This window comes from Penicillium roqueforti (assembly GCF_015533775.1).
Source record: "Penicillium roqueforti strain LCP96 04111 chromosome Unknown scaffold_39, whole genome shotgun sequence".
Classification (NCBI taxonomy): Eukaryota; Fungi; Ascomycota; class Eurotiomycetes; order Eurotiales; family Aspergillaceae; genus Penicillium; species Penicillium roqueforti.
The window spans coordinates 95,343-111,436 of NW_024067603.1; the positions used below are offsets into that span (position 1 = coordinate 95,343).

The 16,094-nt window shown below is 51.3% G+C and overlaps 5 protein-coding genes across 5 annotated transcripts; 4 read left to right on the forward strand and 1 right to left on the reverse strand.

The window, feature by feature from the left end:
- Window positions 1-20: 20 nt before the first annotated feature.
- Window positions 21-2,403, forward strand: LCP9604111_8958 (bifunctional K:H/Na:H antiporter NHX1; the record flags this gene model as incomplete). The annotated part of the gene is made up of 4 exons (XM_039077158.1): window positions 21-63; window positions 149-178; window positions 272-421; window positions 521-2,403. The coding sequence occupies 4 exons, from the start codon at window positions 21-23 to the stop codon at window positions 2,401-2,403; spliced, it is 2,106 nt and encodes a 701-aa protein (XP_038925052.1).
- A 1,465-nt stretch (window positions 2,404-3,868) lies between these two features.
- Window positions 3,869-5,954, forward strand: LCP9604111_8959 (putative GABA permease; the record flags this gene model as incomplete). Its single annotated transcript, XM_039077159.1, has 8 exons — window positions 3,869-3,974; window positions 4,046-4,114; window positions 4,307-4,353; window positions 4,407-4,554; window positions 4,609-5,141; window positions 5,201-5,287; window positions 5,351-5,744; window positions 5,800-5,954. The coding sequence occupies 8 exons, from the start codon at window positions 3,869-3,871 to the stop codon at window positions 5,952-5,954; spliced, it is 1,539 nt and encodes a 512-aa protein (XP_038925053.1).
- Window positions 5,955-6,356: 402 nt separating this feature from the next.
- On the reverse strand, window positions 6,357-7,528 carry LCP9604111_8960 (zinc-dependent alcohol dehydrogenase; the record flags this gene model as incomplete). Its single annotated transcript, XM_039077161.1, has 3 exons — window positions 6,357-6,403; window positions 6,460-6,814; window positions 6,869-7,528. 3 exons carry the CDS (start codon window positions 7,526-7,528, stop codon window positions 6,357-6,359), a joined length of 1,062 nt encoding a protein of 353 aa, XP_038925054.1.
- Window positions 7,529-9,111: 1,583 nt separating this feature from the next.
- Window positions 9,112-9,601, forward strand: LCP9604111_8961 (uncharacterized protein; the record flags this gene model as incomplete). Its single annotated transcript, XM_039077162.1, has 2 exons — window positions 9,112-9,360; window positions 9,461-9,601. The coding sequence occupies 2 exons, from the start codon at window positions 9,112-9,114 to the stop codon at window positions 9,599-9,601; spliced, it is 390 nt and encodes a 129-aa protein (XP_038925055.1).
- A 206-nt stretch (window positions 9,602-9,807) lies between these two features.
- ino80 (chromatin-remodeling ATPase INO80) lies at window positions 9,808-14,769 on the forward strand (the record flags this gene model as incomplete). Its single annotated transcript, XM_039077163.1, has 4 exons — window positions 9,808-10,128; window positions 10,190-10,672; window positions 10,730-14,516; window positions 14,576-14,769. 4 exons carry the CDS (start codon window positions 9,808-9,810, stop codon window positions 14,767-14,769), a joined length of 4,785 nt encoding a protein of 1,594 aa, XP_038925056.1.
- Window positions 14,770-16,094: the final 1,325 nt, after the last annotated feature.

Genomic DNA, 16,094 nt, shown 5'->3' on the forward strand with positions numbered 1-16,094 from the left:
TTCCCAAGGCGTGAGCCGCGATGGCTAGCCAATTTATGAACGATGGCCTACACGCCCTGCTTCGTATGTCTCTCTGATCGATGGCTCTGAACGTTGCGCTTCGATTTTTCATTTGGACTGGGAGCTAACATGTCTATTTCTGTTGTAGGGAGGGCCTCTGAAGACTCCGACCCCGATGGTACGCGTGCCTGAACCCCCTCATCGCTCCCCTCTCGTCTTGTCGCGATATAGCGCTATTCAGCCTCGGAAATTTGACTAATATGGACTGCAGACTCCCCCGAGGCAGGGTCCAAGGAGATCACGAGCTCCTGGGCATTGTTTATCATGATCCTGTTGTTGATGTTCGCCCTCTTCACGAGCTATATCCTTCAGCAGAGGAAGATCCAAGCTGTCCATGAGACGGTTCTATCAATTTTTGCAGGTAGGCAATATCCTCGAGTGGTGCAGGCGCGATCTGAAAATATACAATATACAAAGATTCATCTGCGCAAATTGGTACGGACTTGCTAACGGTCGCTAGGGATGTTCGTTGGACTACTCATCCGTTTCACAGACTCCACCCTCCAAGACAGCGTCGCCTTCGACTATCAATTCTTCTTCAACCTCCTGCTTCCTCCGATTATTCTCGCCTCTGGTTATGAGCTCCACCAGGCAAACTTTTTCCGACATATCGGCACGATCCTTACGTTCGCGTTCGCCGGTACCTTTATATCCGCAATCGTGCTCGGTCTGGTGCTATACCTATGGACACGGATCCCGCTGAGTGGGCTGAATATCTCCTTTGTCGAAGCTATTTCGGTCGGCGCAACTCTCTCCGCTACGGATCCGGTCACCATCTTGGCTATTTTCAACCTCTATAAAGTCGAGCCGAAGCTCTACACTATTATTTTTGGCGAGTCGATTCTGAACGATGCCATTGCTATCGTGCTCTTCGAGACGGCACAGAGGTATCATGATACCGGCGCGGCTGGCTCTTTGACGTTCTTGAATCTATTTGAGGCCGTGGGACTCTTTTTGCTCGTGTTCTTTGGTAGCATGGTTGTTGGAATGCTGGTTGGAATCGCTACCGCGCTGGGTCTCAAATACACCCTCGTGCGGCGCTTGCCCAAGATTGAGAGCTGCTTGATCATTTTGGTTGCATACGCCAGCTACTTCTTCTCCAATGGCGTGCATCTATCCGGCATTGTCTCGCTCTTGTTCTGTGGTATCACCCTCAAGCATTACGCCTACTATAACATGTCGCGTCGCACGCAGTTGACCACCAAATACCTGTTCCAGGTCATGGCTCAACTCTCAGAGAACTTCATCTTTATTTACCTCGGCCTCGATCTCTTCGTGGAGCCTAACCTCCAGTTCAACCCCTTGTTCATCATGGTGGCAGTGTTTGGTATCTGTCTCTCCCGATACCTCGCGGTGTTCCCACTTTCCAAGGCTATCAATTGGTTCATTCGGTATCGAGCACGCCGCCGTGGCGTGGAGGTCCCCGACGAGTTGCCGTTCGCTTATCAAGCGATGCTCTTCTGGGCTGGATTGCGTGGTGCCGTCGGTGTTGCTCTAGCAGCTGGTCTATCGGGAGTCAACGCGCCCGCACTTCGTGCGACAGTACTTGTTGTCGTAGTGCTAACCGTGATCATCTTCGGCGGAACCACAGCACGCATGCTGGAGATTCTCGGCATCCGAACGGGTGTGGTCGAAGAGCTTGACTCGGACGATGAATTCGACACCGAGGTGACCCATGGCGGAACCTACTATAAGCGCTCCGGCACGAGCCTAGGATACATCCCGCGACGCACCGACTCGGTGATCCCCTTGGATGGGGTCACGGCCAACCCACGCGCTGGACCCGGGGAGCGAACACACAGCTACTCCACCGGAAACAGTCGCCGCCCAAGCCCACCATATACCCACACAAGAATGTACTCTGCCGCGTACAGCAACAAAGATCAATCCTGGCGCGACCGCCAATCTACCGCGACGTTACTCAACGGCGCAGCTGGACCGAGTGCTGGGGAAGGCAGCGACGACGAGTTCGGCCTGCCACCTTCAGGCGCCAGTCGTTCCAACGATCACACTCACCCTGATGAGTTCGATCTTGAAATCGAGGGCATCTCTGACGATGACCTCCCGCCGGCTGCAAACGGAGCCTCACGTCTCCGCAGATCCGCCTCCCAGCCCCCTCAGCCTTCGACCGTCTTACCCACCAGTGCCGCGGCATCGACCAGCGTCTCGCCCAGTCACCAGCCAGCGGGTATGTCCGCACGGGATGCGATGCGGGGGCTGTTTTCGGGTGGTGCTTCGGGCGACCATGCGGCTTGGTTCCGCCAGCTCGATGAGGACTATATCAAACCCACCCTTTTACTAGACCAGTCGAATCATAAGGGCCCTGGGCCTGGTGCGGTTTGAGATGATGATACGTTGGAAGTGACTTCCATTTTGTTTTGTTTGCTGTGGGTGTATATTTAGCCTTGGGTCTGCATTGTCGATGTTCTGCTTTTCTGCATTTTGGCTTCCATCCAAAGCCTGATTGCTTGTATGAGGTTGCGTAAACGAACCCCGGTCTAAACTTATAGAAGTCAACAAGATCTTCAAGTGGGAACTACAAGTACCCTCTGTAAAGTAACAGTCATAGCATTGGTTTTCCAAGGTTCTCCGCACTTTGATGTTGCCCGTTACCCCACACTCGGGATATCTCACCTGTAAAGGGAAGATGGTCAAAACACCCGACTGAGACAATCCAAAAAGCGTAAGACGAAGGAACAATCCCTCTGTCTCCGTCGATGGCGATTTAATAAACGTAACACCCTGCGATAAGCAAAAGCTTCGCCCTGGGTAGGTACAGCCGTGCGTTCCTATCTCTTCCAGCCTTATCGCCCACTCGGATGAGCGACAGCTATCTGCGCTGGATGGCGTAGGTCCGACATACGGCACCATGCTTGTTTCGGGCACACTTACGCCCGTGCCTATCTTCTTGTCATCTGATCCCTATATTAGCTTCTGAGGCTTGCGGTTGTGCTGGTATGTTTTCGAACCGGTTTGCGCCGCTTTTAGAAGGGGGCTTTATAGGAGTAGATGTCAGCACGGCTTAGTCTTGGTGATCTGCTAAGGAGTATAGGTAATTACGATGCTGTATGGAGTAACTACATATACGTACCTGGGTTGGGTACTAGGCAGTCACAAGAATTGAAGCAGAACAGGGCAATATGAGGCCCGCAGATATTGAGGTGCTACCTTGCATATCCTTACTATAGGGACATACATTATGATCAGTATACGACTTGAATATGTTGGAGTACGCAGTAGTAAAGCTGCCTATCAAGGGCTTTTGAAAATTCATGATCACCTAGGCAACCTGTCAAACAACCTACAATACTCTCAGTGGCGTACTGGGTTCTACTCAGCGATCAAAAGGCAGCAAGGGATGAACCCTAAGGGAGAAAACGGAACGTTTCAAGATCACATACAAGCTTGTATTTATGCTTTCGCGCTCCGCTAGTCCAGCCGCCTCTAACCTAAGTTGGCTCGAATATAGAAGTGATATGCAAAATGGTGTCATGTACCCCTCACCGTGCAGTACAGATAGATCGATCTAGTTATCTTGTAGTATTCTAGAATTGGAAGGTATTCAACGGTTATGTCTATCGAGACCGTGGTCGGATGGCAAGGATCTGCGCTTAGACCTTATCGAGTCTTGAGTCGGTGCTTATAGTACTTGTGTCCATCGGAATATTTTGAGACCTAAACCTCCTATTTTTCTTTTTGTCCCGAGGGCTCTATTTCCATCGAATCTTAGGTGTTCCTCTTCGATCGCGTGGGCTTTTGTTTGCCTACCCACGACTTCATTTCCTCTATAACCATTCCTACCCTAGCCATGGATGATACAATGGAGAAAGTGTTATCCCATAAGGTCAAGAGGCGTCAGTCGACGGCTACAGGTCATGACTCGATGCCCCAGGCTGGAGATACCGAGTTGCTAGGTGTGTATAATCCCCGGCTTATTGGAAATTGGTGTTACGATATGAGATCTTGTCACTGACGGATCAAACAGCAACACTCGGGTACAAGCAGGAATTGCGGCGTCATTATTCGACGATTGAGATTTTTGCTGTCGCTTTTAGTATTATGGGGCTTTTGCCTTCCATTGCATCTTCGTTGGCGTTTTCAATGCCCGCTGGGCCTGTGGGAATGGTTTGGGTAATATACTCCTCAGCCTGAAATTGGTTCGCATTGTGACTGACATAATGGATAGGGTATGCATCTATTCTTTCAGGAGTATCGTCTGGCAATTGCTAACAGACTCCTTGGTTAGGATGGTTCGTTGCGAGTTGCTTCATCTTCCTTGTGGCCTTGGCAATGGTATGATTTACTCCTTATATAACCCTAAAAACCACAGAACTAATAACCACCAGGCCGACATGGCATCCGCAATGCCCACCGCAGGCGGACTCTATTTCTGGACACACTACTACTCATCCGAGAAATGGAAGAACCCGCTCAGTTTCCTCGTCGGATACAGCAATACCATCGGCCTGATCGGAGGCGTATGCTCGATCGACTGTGAGTCAGATGCAATCTCAAACAAAAAGCCCATAATTAACACATCCTCATCAGACGGTTTCGCCAACATGCTCCTCTCAGTGATCTCTCTAGCCCGCGACGGCGAATGGTCCGCCACACGACCAGTCATATACGGCACATACGCAGCAACCGTCGTCGCACACGGCTTCATCGCTATCTTCTTTGCCCGGATCATGCCGAGGATCCAATCCGCCTGTATCTTCCTCAACATCGCTCTCGTGGTGGCTACCGTCATCGCCCTGCCCATAGGCAAAGCGAAGAATAGCCCGCCTGTCAACCCGGGCACGTATGTCTTTGGGGAGGTACAGAATTTCACTACTTGGCCTGCTGGATGGGCGTTCATGCTGGCGTGGCTCTCGCCTATCTGGACTATTGGTGCGTTCGATTCCTGCGTGCATATGAGTGAGGAGGCGACGCATGCTGCTCGCGCCGTGCCGCTGGGAATTATCTCTTCTGCTGGACTATGTGGTATTCTTGGGTTCGTTTCGCTGGCGGTTATTGCGGCGTCGATGGATACGGATATCGAGGGGATTCTGAATTCGAAGTATGGACAGCCTATGACTCAGGTATGTTTTCGTCTTCTTTCTTTTATGGGGTCGTACTTTCTAATCTGGGTTCTTTATAGATCTACTACGACGCCCTTGGCAAAAGCGGTGCCCTTGGCTTCATGGTCGTGGTAATGATTGTTCAATTCTTCATGGGACTGAGTATTGTGAGTTCCCGTCTTACCATCTACTCGAAATCCCAGAACCCATTCACTAATCCACCCACCCAGGTCCTAGCCGCCTCCCGCCAAAGCTGGGCCTTCTCCCGCGACGGCGCCCTCCCCCTATCCTCCTTCTTCCGCAAAGTAAGCCAACGCAAGTTCACACGCTACCAGCCAGTCCGCATGGTCTGCGGCATAGTACTCGCATCGATAATCATCGGCCTCCTCTGCCTAATCGACGAAGCAGCCGCCAACGCCCTCTTCTCGCTCGCCGTAGCCGGCAACGACCTCGCCTGGCTAACGCCCATCCTGGCGCGTCTGCTCTGGGGCGGCGAGCGCTTCGTCCCTGGTGAGTTCTATACAGGCGCTTATCTCAGTAAGCCCATCGGGTGGGTTGCCGTCATCTACATGATGTACGTTATTGTTCTTACTATGATTCCTACCGAGGGGCCGAATCCGTCGCGTGAGTTCTATTACTATTCCCGGTGCTTTTGCTTTTGCTGACAGTCTGTTTGAAGCTCAAAATATGAATTATACGGTTGTTATCAATGGGAGTCTTTGGCTTGGGGCGTTGCTTTATTATTATCTTCATGCGAGGAAGACGTATAAGGGACCGCAGACTACTGTTAGTCCCGAGGATGAGGGCAAGGCTTTGGAGCAGGACTCGAAATAGTTGCTAAGATATAGATAGACGTTTGGGTGGGACTTCGGCCCGATAATGCTCGGTGAGGCTTTGTTAACTATTCCTATAGATCAAGTTCATGTACTCAATACTACAAGTTTACTCTATCCCCATTGGTTGGGGAGACACCGGGGATTTCAGTTCCAAATTCAGATCAGATTTGGCCTTCAATATCGCTAAAATCACCCTTTCAACAGGGCTAATAATTGTCGCTAGACATTAATTCTCGTTCTTCTTTATTTTTTCGTTTCTTCATCATTTCTTCGTCGTTCTTCGTCGTTCTTCATCGTTCTTCGTCGTTCTTCGTCGTTCTTCGTCATTCCTTCGTCGTTTCGCAAAAGCAATTACCCTTCTGAGTCTCATTCCAGACTCAACGCATAGATGAGGATGCATCTATTCAGGAATCTCGAGGACGTAGCGGCCAACGATCTTGTTTTCCTCTGGATAACATAGATTAGCATATGGCATATCAAGTAATCGAAACATCCAAACTTACCCATGAGCTTGAACACCTCAGGCAGTTCTTTCAGGGGAACAACCTTGAAAGGAGCCTTGATCAAGCCACGCTCGTAGAATTCAATGGCCTCGACGCCATCCTGGCGGTTACCGACGTAGCTACCCTTAATGGTAACCATCTTGACAACGGTTTCGAAAACAGGGGCCTTGAGGAACGCATGGGCGGGAAGGCCAATGGCAACAATAGTACCACGAGCGCGAACGTACTCGACAGCCTGCTGGAAAGGCTTCTCGGAGACAGCGAGCAAGAGCACAGCGTGGGCACCTAGGCCACCGGGAGTAGCAGCCTTGACATCTGCAATGACATCGGTAGACTTGGTGAAATCGATGTAGGTCTGCACAATATATTAGCATGATCCCAAAAAGTTGTCCGGAATAGAAAAGCGTACCTCTGCGCCAAGCTCCTTGCACATCTTCTCCTTCTCCTCGCCACCGTCAATAGCAAGAACGCGCAAGCCCATAGCCTTAGCATACTGCTGCGCAAGCGAACCAAGGCCACCACCAGCACCAACAATAGCAACCGTCTGACCGGGGCGCGCACCGGACTCCTTGAGACCCTTGTAGACAGTAATACCAGCACAGAGAATAGGCGCAATAGCATCAAGCGGCACATCCTTGGGCAGCTTCGAAACGTGCGCTGCTTTACCAATCGCGTACTGCTGGAATGTACCATCAACGGTGTATCCAGACAGCTGGGCATGGGGACACAAAGGCTCGTCGGAGGATTCGCAGAACTCGCATGCGAGACAGGAGCCGTTGAGCCATTTGATGCCTGCGTGGTCGCCGATTTCAATGTCCTGCACGAGAGAGCCCTTTGCGACAACAACGCCGGCGCCTTCGTGGCCGCCGACTAGGTGATCCTTCACGGTGAGGGGCCAGTCGCCGTTCATGGCGTGGAGATCGGTGTGACACACGCCGGTGTATCGCATCTTCACGAGGACTTCATCTGCGCCCGGCTTTGCGACGGGGATTTGCTTGTACACGGGTCGTTCGCCTTTATGTTCGATGATTTGCGCCCATTGGGTCTCGGGGATGGTCATTTTGGTCATTTTGGTGGGGGTAGAATACTTGGTTAAATGATGGAATATGTGTGAAGGTAGGAAGAATTGTCTGGAAAGTGTTTGAGTGAGAGATAATGGTAACACAGGAAAATACATGTCGGCGCAGGTGTTTTATAGCAAGCGCATTGCCTGATCAGGGCATCGGCTGCTTTAACTCCGTGAGCTCTTCGAATCCATCCGGTTCTCTGGTAGATTCGGCGTATCTCTGTCATTCTCACACAATAGCCTCGGAATACCGTGGAATAGCTACATAATCGGCTTTGTATCCACTTCGGCTCCCGTTTGCGGTATACAGTACTCCGTCTACAGCGCATGGTTATTGTCCGAACATCTAGACCTTGACGACTTCGTAACTGTCCATCTCTATCGCCACCACATACCCAATAGGTGTCCGGTGAGATCGAAGCATCACTCCATGTCAGCTTGTATGCATCCATGAAACGGGAACCTGCCCATCGAATCCCATTTGGAGGAAAGACGAACCGCAATTGGATACAGATACACATATGGGAAGACCGACGATCACAACTATGACAGAACATGTCCAGACATTGTGCCATTCCAAGGTTGTGCTGTCCACGTCCATATGGGGAGTGGAGGACGTCATCTCGAACATCAGGCCATGCGGCACGCGGGGTATGGCCGGAGATTTAGAGATTTCAAGCTGTTCATGGCGAGGCTATAAATATCACTGAGATTTGAATCAGTATATATAAGTGTCTCGACCTTAATAGAAATATGGTTTATATTCATCCCAGTTTCCCTCTTCCGGGAAATGTCGATCTGAGATTGGTGGTTGACCTGAGGCTATACATATCCTTTGACTCTTTAGCTTGGCTATTATAAGGTTGGTTCTTAGTATATGCATTATATGCATATACAGATCTATTATAATCTATTATAGATCTATTGATGACATATGAAATACTTTATATCCAACGTGGTAGGTTTGAGTTATAACTTATAAGCTGGTAGCTCTGGAGATGTCTATGACCCAGACCTCTTATATACCGACGAATCCCTATTTAGTAATTCTCTGATGTATAACTAGTCATAGGCTAAACAAGATAACCAGATTGATCTTCAATCCAAGCTCTAAAACATAAAAACAAAGACCGACCGACTATAATCCCATTGAATCCAATAGAACTGGTCTCCACAGGGAGGTGGATAGGGCGATCTCACGATAAACTCGGATCAGCGAAACAGATTTCACGTCAAATGCGAGTGGAAGCGAGGACTCGCTAATTATCTGAACTCCTGCACTTAGGACTAGGGATATTCAACACTTGAACGCATTGGAACAAGACATTCCATGTTGATGATGTTCGTCCTCACCACCTCTGTGCTCCACGGGGTGTTTGTATGGACTCTGAGCGAGATCGGGGCACAACCTGGGAATTCTCGACCAGCTAGAAAAGAAAAACGATAGAGAAGAACACGAAACCATTGAAAATAGTCGTCTAAAACACAGAAATCACCGCTTTCCACTGTAAAAAGCCCGTTCGGATCTAACCCCCGGGATGCCGGAGTTGGTGAAATACCCCAGACGAGGAAGAGATTCACGAGAAATGCCAAATCTCGTCAACTTTTTCCCCTTTTACCCTTACGAGTCGTCGTCTTCCCCTCTTTCACCCGACTTCATCTTTCGTCCTCAGTTATTCCTCCATTCCCCCATTCACCCCATCTCTCCCTTCTCATCCTCAACCACCGCCCCTGCATCAGCTCGCCTAGGCCCGCGCATTCTCTTTCTTGGGCTCCACGGAAACTTCCCTTCTTCCTGCATCTTCCCACCACAAACGAATCCATCCCTCCATCAGGTATTTATGGCTCGCTTTCTTCCTCCATCTCTTCTCTTTCATCCCTCTTCACTCCGAAACAGATCCTACCTGAAACCAACAACTGACACCGCGTCACTAGAACGCCGGAACCCCCTTGACAGGTGTCTCTGAGCAGGGGTCTTGGACTCTTCTTCCTCAATTCCCGCCCCGACCCTATCTCGACCCGAGTGACCAACCTTTGACGCGCTCGACCCGTAACCGGGGACCGCGGCCATCATGACGGGCCCTCCGCCATACAACGCCCAGTCCCCGACTCAGCAGCAGCGGTATCCGGCTTACACCTCTCCGAATAAGAACCACCCGTATTACCCAAGCAATGAACCACCGCAACCGCCGCAGCAGTACCACCAGCATCCTCCGCAGACCCCACCCGCATTTGGTCCATCCTCCGTCGCGCGAAGCCCGCACTTTTCGCACGCGTCCCCAATGCCGTCTACATTGCCGCCGCCCTTGAACGGGAGTGCGCCACATCACCCGTCGCACCTGGAGTCTTCGCAATACCAGGGACATTCGGCACCGGGTTCTCAGCTCCCACTTCCGCGCCCTTATTCTAGCTCCGTGATGGCGGGCAACGGTGCTTCGCCGTATGGATCTGCGACACCACATGGACATCCGCCCAGCCACCCAGAAGGCCATTCGCAATCTCCCACCAGGGAGTCCGAATCCCCATATCGGATGCGAGGTAATGGTATCGGATATGGACCTCCGATGATGCGAGAGCCGAGACCGGCCTCACCGCAGGAAGCCGTACGCATTACCCGGACCCTTGCAATATCTGCTGGTTTACTAACTCATCCCTGCCTCGCAGAAACCCGCTCGAGCCGCAGACCCCATGTCGTTCGCCAGTATTCTTTCTGGCCCGTCGGACGATCAGCCTGCGAGAAAGCCATCGCCTCTCCCGGTCCCCATGATCTCCTCCCACACGCCGCATGCTCCCCCTGTCTTTATACACCGGCACCTGGAACACACTACACCTGTAGCTATTCATCACAAACACGAGCACCGATTAGACTTTGATAGACACATCGATGGCCCGAGACCACCACATGCGACCAATGGGTTCGTCAAGCCCGATGCGGAATACGCTGCACCCATTCCTCGTGCACCGCTCCGAAAACCATTCCCTCCCGGTGTGGATCTGGAGCAGGTCAATCGGGCTTCAGCCGAGATCGATCACGCCGAGAAGAGCGACGTTGAAGATCCTGGCTTCGACGCAGAACAAGAGCGGTATCGGGAGAAAGGCTACAAACGGTCGTTGGAAAGCAGCCGCGCAGAGGAAGTGCGACGAAAGGTAGGTCGTCTGAAAGTCGTTCCATGTCCAGTCAATCCCATACTAACATATGCTCAGCGTCGCCGCAACGAGTTCCTCATCGATCTAGGTAGATCCTTCGAAAGACAGGCCATTCTTGGCACCGAAAGATTCCGAGTGCTCAACGAGGGTGCTGTCATGGCTGAAGTTCAACAGAAGGAGATCCAGGATGAAAAAGAACGGAAGAAGGACATGCAGCGCAAGCGCCGTCGTGAAAACACTGTGCGCCAAGAGATGCAGAAGAAGCTGGAGGCTGAGCGCAAGGCAAGCAAGGCCCAGGAACCCGGAGAAAGGGCCAAGTTCCTGCGCGAAGCCGAGCGGGCACAGAAGAAAATCCGCACCACCAAGCGCGCTCTCGAAGGCGGCGATGGCCAGGATGAGCTCGGTGAAGTCACCCCGCTTGCTCCCAATCTCGAAGGCGGGACGACCAGTCAATTCCACATCGGCCGTTCCTCGCCCAGCCGACGCAGGTCGGGCCGCGCCGGTCCTGTCACTCGTCCCAAGAAGTCCAAGGAGCAGAAGCAGGCCGAGAAGGATCTTGCCGAGGCAGCTTGGAATGCTGGGTTGGACGACGAGTTGTATCTCACCCCAAGTGCGAGAAAGGATGTTCGACGCTCAAAGGAGGGTACTCCCATCTCGCAGCTACACTACGACAGTAAAGGCTATAACCAGATCTACGAGCAGATCTGGCGCGATATCGCACGCAAGGATATTCCAAAGGTCTACCGCATCAAAACCTCCTCCCTCTCCACCCGCCAGGAGAATTTGCGCAAGACGGCTCAGCTGGCCAGCAAGCAGTCTCGCAAGTGGCAGGAGCGCACGAACAAGAGCACCAAGGATACTCAAGCTCGTGCCAAGCGGACGATGCGTGAAATGATGTCTTTCTGGAAACGCAACGAGCGCGAGGAACGCGACTTGCGCCGTGTGGCTGAGAAGCAGGAGCTTGAATCAGCCAAGAAAGCGGAGGCCGACCGCGAAGCAAACCGACAGAAGCGCAAGCTCAATTTCCTTATCTCGCAAACAGAACTGTACTCACACTTTATCGGGCGCAAGATCAAGACCGACGAAGCTCAAGGGGACAGCGTTGTTACTGCCACCGGAGAGACCATCCAACCGGGCAAGCCAAATGCTCACACAATCAATCTTCCAGACAGTGTGGCCAACCCTAACGCCAAGACCACTGCATTCGAGGACCTTGACTTCGATGCTGAAGATGAAACCGTGCTTCAACAAGCTGCCATGGCTAATGCGCAAAACGCTGTGCAGGAAGCCCAGGACCGTGCCCGCGCCTTCAACAACCAAGGAGAGGGCGACAATATGGCTGCATTTGACGACGGCGAGATGAACTTCCAGAACCCGACTAGTCTGGGTGACATTGAGATCTCACAGCCGACCATGTTGAATGCTCAGCTCAAAGAGTACCAGCTTAAGGGTCTTAACTGGCTTGTCAACTTGTACGAGCAGGGTATCAACGGTATCCTGGCAGACGAGATGGGTCTCGGTAAAACCATCCAGTCGATTTCTGTTATGGCTTACTTGGCTGAGGTGCATAACATCTGGGGTCCTTTCCTGGTCATCGCGCCAGCATCCACACTACACAACTGGCAGCAGGAGATTACAAGGTTCGTCCCGAACATCAAGGTGCTTCCCTACTGGGGTAATGCCAAGGACCGCAAGATCCTGCGAAAGTTCTGGGATCGCAAGCACATCACGTATAACCGTGACTCGGAATTCCATGTCCTAGTCACCTCTTACCAGCTTGTCGTTCTTGACGCGCAGTACTTCCAGAAGGTGAAGTGGCAGTACATGATTCTTGATGAAGCTCAAGCTATCAAGTCCTCTTCGAGTTCGCGATGGAAGAATCTGCTTGGGTTCAGCTGCCGCAATCGTCTTCTGTTGACCGGTACGCCAATTCAAAATAACATGCAAGAACTGTGGGCCCTGCTTCACTTCATTATGCCAACTCTGTTCGACTCCCACGACGAGTTCAGCGAGTGGTTCTCTAAAGACATCGAGTCGCACGCCCAGAGTAACACCAAGCTCAATGAGGACCAACTCAAGCGTCTTCACATGATCTTGAAACCTTTCATGTTGCGTCGTGTCAAGAAGAATGTCCAGCAAGAACTCGGAGACAAGGTTGAGAAGGACATCTTCTGCGACTTGACATACCGCCAACGTGCCTTGTATTCCAATCTGCGGAACCGTGTCAGCATCATCGACCTCATTGAAAAGGCTGCCACAGGCGACGACACTGATAGTAGCACGCTGATGAACTTGGTTATGCAATTCCGCAAAGTCTGCAACCACCCCGATCTCTTCGAACGTGCCGAAACAAAATCTCCCTTCTCCGCTGCATCTTTCGCGGAAACTGCATCCTTCGTTCGTGAAGGAAACTTTGTCGATGTTCGCTATTCGACTCAAAATTTGATCGAATACCCGTTGCCACGCCTATTGTGCAGCTCTACAGGACGACTTGATCTTCCTGGTTCTGATAATCCCCGTGTGGGCTTCCAAACCAAGTACCTATCCCAGCTGATGAACGTCTGGACACCAGAAAACATCCAGAAGAGCGCACGTGACAATGGTGCATTCTCCTTCTTGCGTTTCATCGACACTTCTGCAGGGGAAGCAAGTGAGATGGCACGACTTGGCGTCTACGAACGAGCAGAGCGTCGTCGCAGCAAGCCAAACAGGCTTTCTGCCTTGAATGTCATCTATGATGAGAGTGACGATCCAAAGAACTCGGTCCTATCCCATTCGATGTTGAATATTGTTGATCGTAATGATCAACAGGCTGTGCGAGATGTCGCCATTGAGGGCCGAATGAAGGATCTCATGACTGTTTCACGCTCCTCATTCGAAGATCAAGGCCTTCAACTTATTGAGCCTTGTTCTAGTCCCAAAGCCTCGGCGCCTCCCATCACCATGTCCTCTTCCGGCCAACAGACAACACGGGAAACTTACCAAGCTTTGTTCAATCCCTCCGTTCGACAAGCACTGTCTGGACACTGCAGCAGGCAACTTGAGGAGCAGATCCTCATCAAGAAACTCGATCCTACACCTTACTCTCACGCTCCTATGCTGCCGCCACCGGTTTCACTCAAGGGCCGCTACAGCCACATCGAGGTACCATCGATGCGTCGTTTCGTGACGGATTCAGGCAAACTGGCCAAATTGGATCAGCTGCTGCGGGAGCTCAAGCCCGGTGGTCACCGCGTGCTCCTGTACTTCCAGATGACACGTATGATCGATCTTATGGAAGAGTACTTGACATACCGGAACTTCAAGTACTGCCGACTAGATGGAAGTACCAAGCTGGAAGACCGCCGCGACACAGTCGCAGACTTCCAGTCCAACCCGGATATCTTCGTCTTCTTGCTGTCAACCCGTGCCGGTGGTCTTGGTATCAACTTGACTGCAGCCGACACTGTCATCTTCTACGACTCCGATTGGAACCCTACCATCGATTCCCAGGCCATGGATCGCGCCCATCGTTTGGGCCAAACTCGCCAGGTCACTGTCTATCGTCTTATCACCCGCGGCACCATCGAAGAACGCATCCGCAAGCGTGCCTTGCAGAAAGAAGAGGTGCAACGTGTCGTCATTACTGGCGGTGCTTCTGGCGGTGTCGACTTCAACACCCGTGCTCGCGAGAACCGCACCAAGGACATTGCCCTGTGGCTCGCCGACGACGACGAGGCCGAACTCATCGAGCAAAAGGAGAAGGAAGCCATCGAACGCGGTGAGACCCTCGGCGCCAAGGGCGGAAAGAAGGCCGCTCAGAAACGCAAGCGGGATCTTACGCTGGATGACATGTATCATGAAGGTGAGAACACTCGACCACTCCTTGTTATGTTTTAACGTCCATACTAATCGATTACATAGGCGAGGGTAACTTTGACGACGCCAGCGCCAAACCCTCAGGGGCGGCTACGCCCGCCGAGGAACCTGTCGAGGTACCTTCAGCAACGCCTGCAAAACGCGGGCGCGGCCGTGGCCCCGGCAAAGGCACGTCGAAACGAGCTAAGACCACGAAAGAGCGTCTTCGTCTGATTGACGGCGACGGCGGCCTTGATTAATCCAATGACTGTCAAATAATGCAACTCGGGGCGGCGTTCAAGGTCACAGCTACTTCTCTTATTATTTTCTTTTGTCGATTGGTCAATCCAATTCCTCCTTATCTTCTACTTTCCCTCTTTCCCAGTTCTTCTTATGTTCTCAAATGGCAGATACATGAACTGCTCTGTATTATCATACGAACCTTGACTATGTTCTGAAACAGCGACGTGGGCTCAGTATGGACATTTCCCAAACAAAGTCTAGTGGCTGAGGGTGGTTGATGCAATGATGAAAAGATGATTTTCTTTCCCCCTACGATAGACTCGATCCTGGCTTTTGCTTTGGCTTGTGGCTCATGGGTGGTTGTGGCGGTCTCTGTGAACTTGGTGTGATTTGTTCTTTCTTTTTCCCCCATTCTACATTCTTCCCCTTTTTTCCCCTTCTTTTTCTATTTTGGCTTTCCTGACTCGCTTGTATGTTCAATGTTCAAAAAGGGCGCGAGTGTTTTAGTTTGGTTATGAGTGTCAATGTATTGGTTTGATGGACTCCTATGCCCTTGGTCTTGGTTTGTTCTTGAAAGAAATTGTAGGATTAGGTCTTGTAGTGAGGTGTGCTTCTAGGTCAAGAATGGTGATGGTTGATGGTAAAGTTGTATACTTAGCTTGCCAGCCTTGCTCGTCATTCAGCTCTTTGAGCTTATAATGTCCCAGATACTAGGAAGCTATCATCTATGTACATATGGTGGGCTTGAGCGAGGATTGTACCGGTAGCCCTCCTCTTGCTGATATCAGAAGAAACAAACATGATGCCTCACACCAAAGCGAATGCCAGTTCTCAAACAAGTCAGCCGGAAATAAGAGACGCCGTTCCTGCCCCTGCCCTCATCATCACGTTACCATCTAATTAAGCGAGCCCACGTCGTTGTTTGTCTCATTTGTGAATAGTGGCATAAACCGACCGCCCTTAAGATACCTATAAGAAGGCAGCCCTGCCCCCAGACCTTCCTCTTCTTTTCTTCCTTCTTCAGCTCCTCTTTGCCTTCTGGCTTAGATCTTGTGTAGTATCTGTTCTTGTCAGCTTAATCTCTGATAGTCCTGCATTGCGGGTCATTCATGATTATTCTAATCTTTGGACCTCGCGACTTGGTCTCTGTGCTTGCGCATGCCTCGTTGCACTGTGTCATTGGGCTTACACTACCCCCGATTGATGCGAACTTCCTTTTTTCATCAATTGTTCGGCTTGGCTGGGCGTTTGGAGAAGATGGCTGTTTGGGTTTTATGTTCTTGTCGGGTGGGTCCGTTGTTTACATTGTTGATTAACAGAGGTCAAGAATACTGTTGTTTGA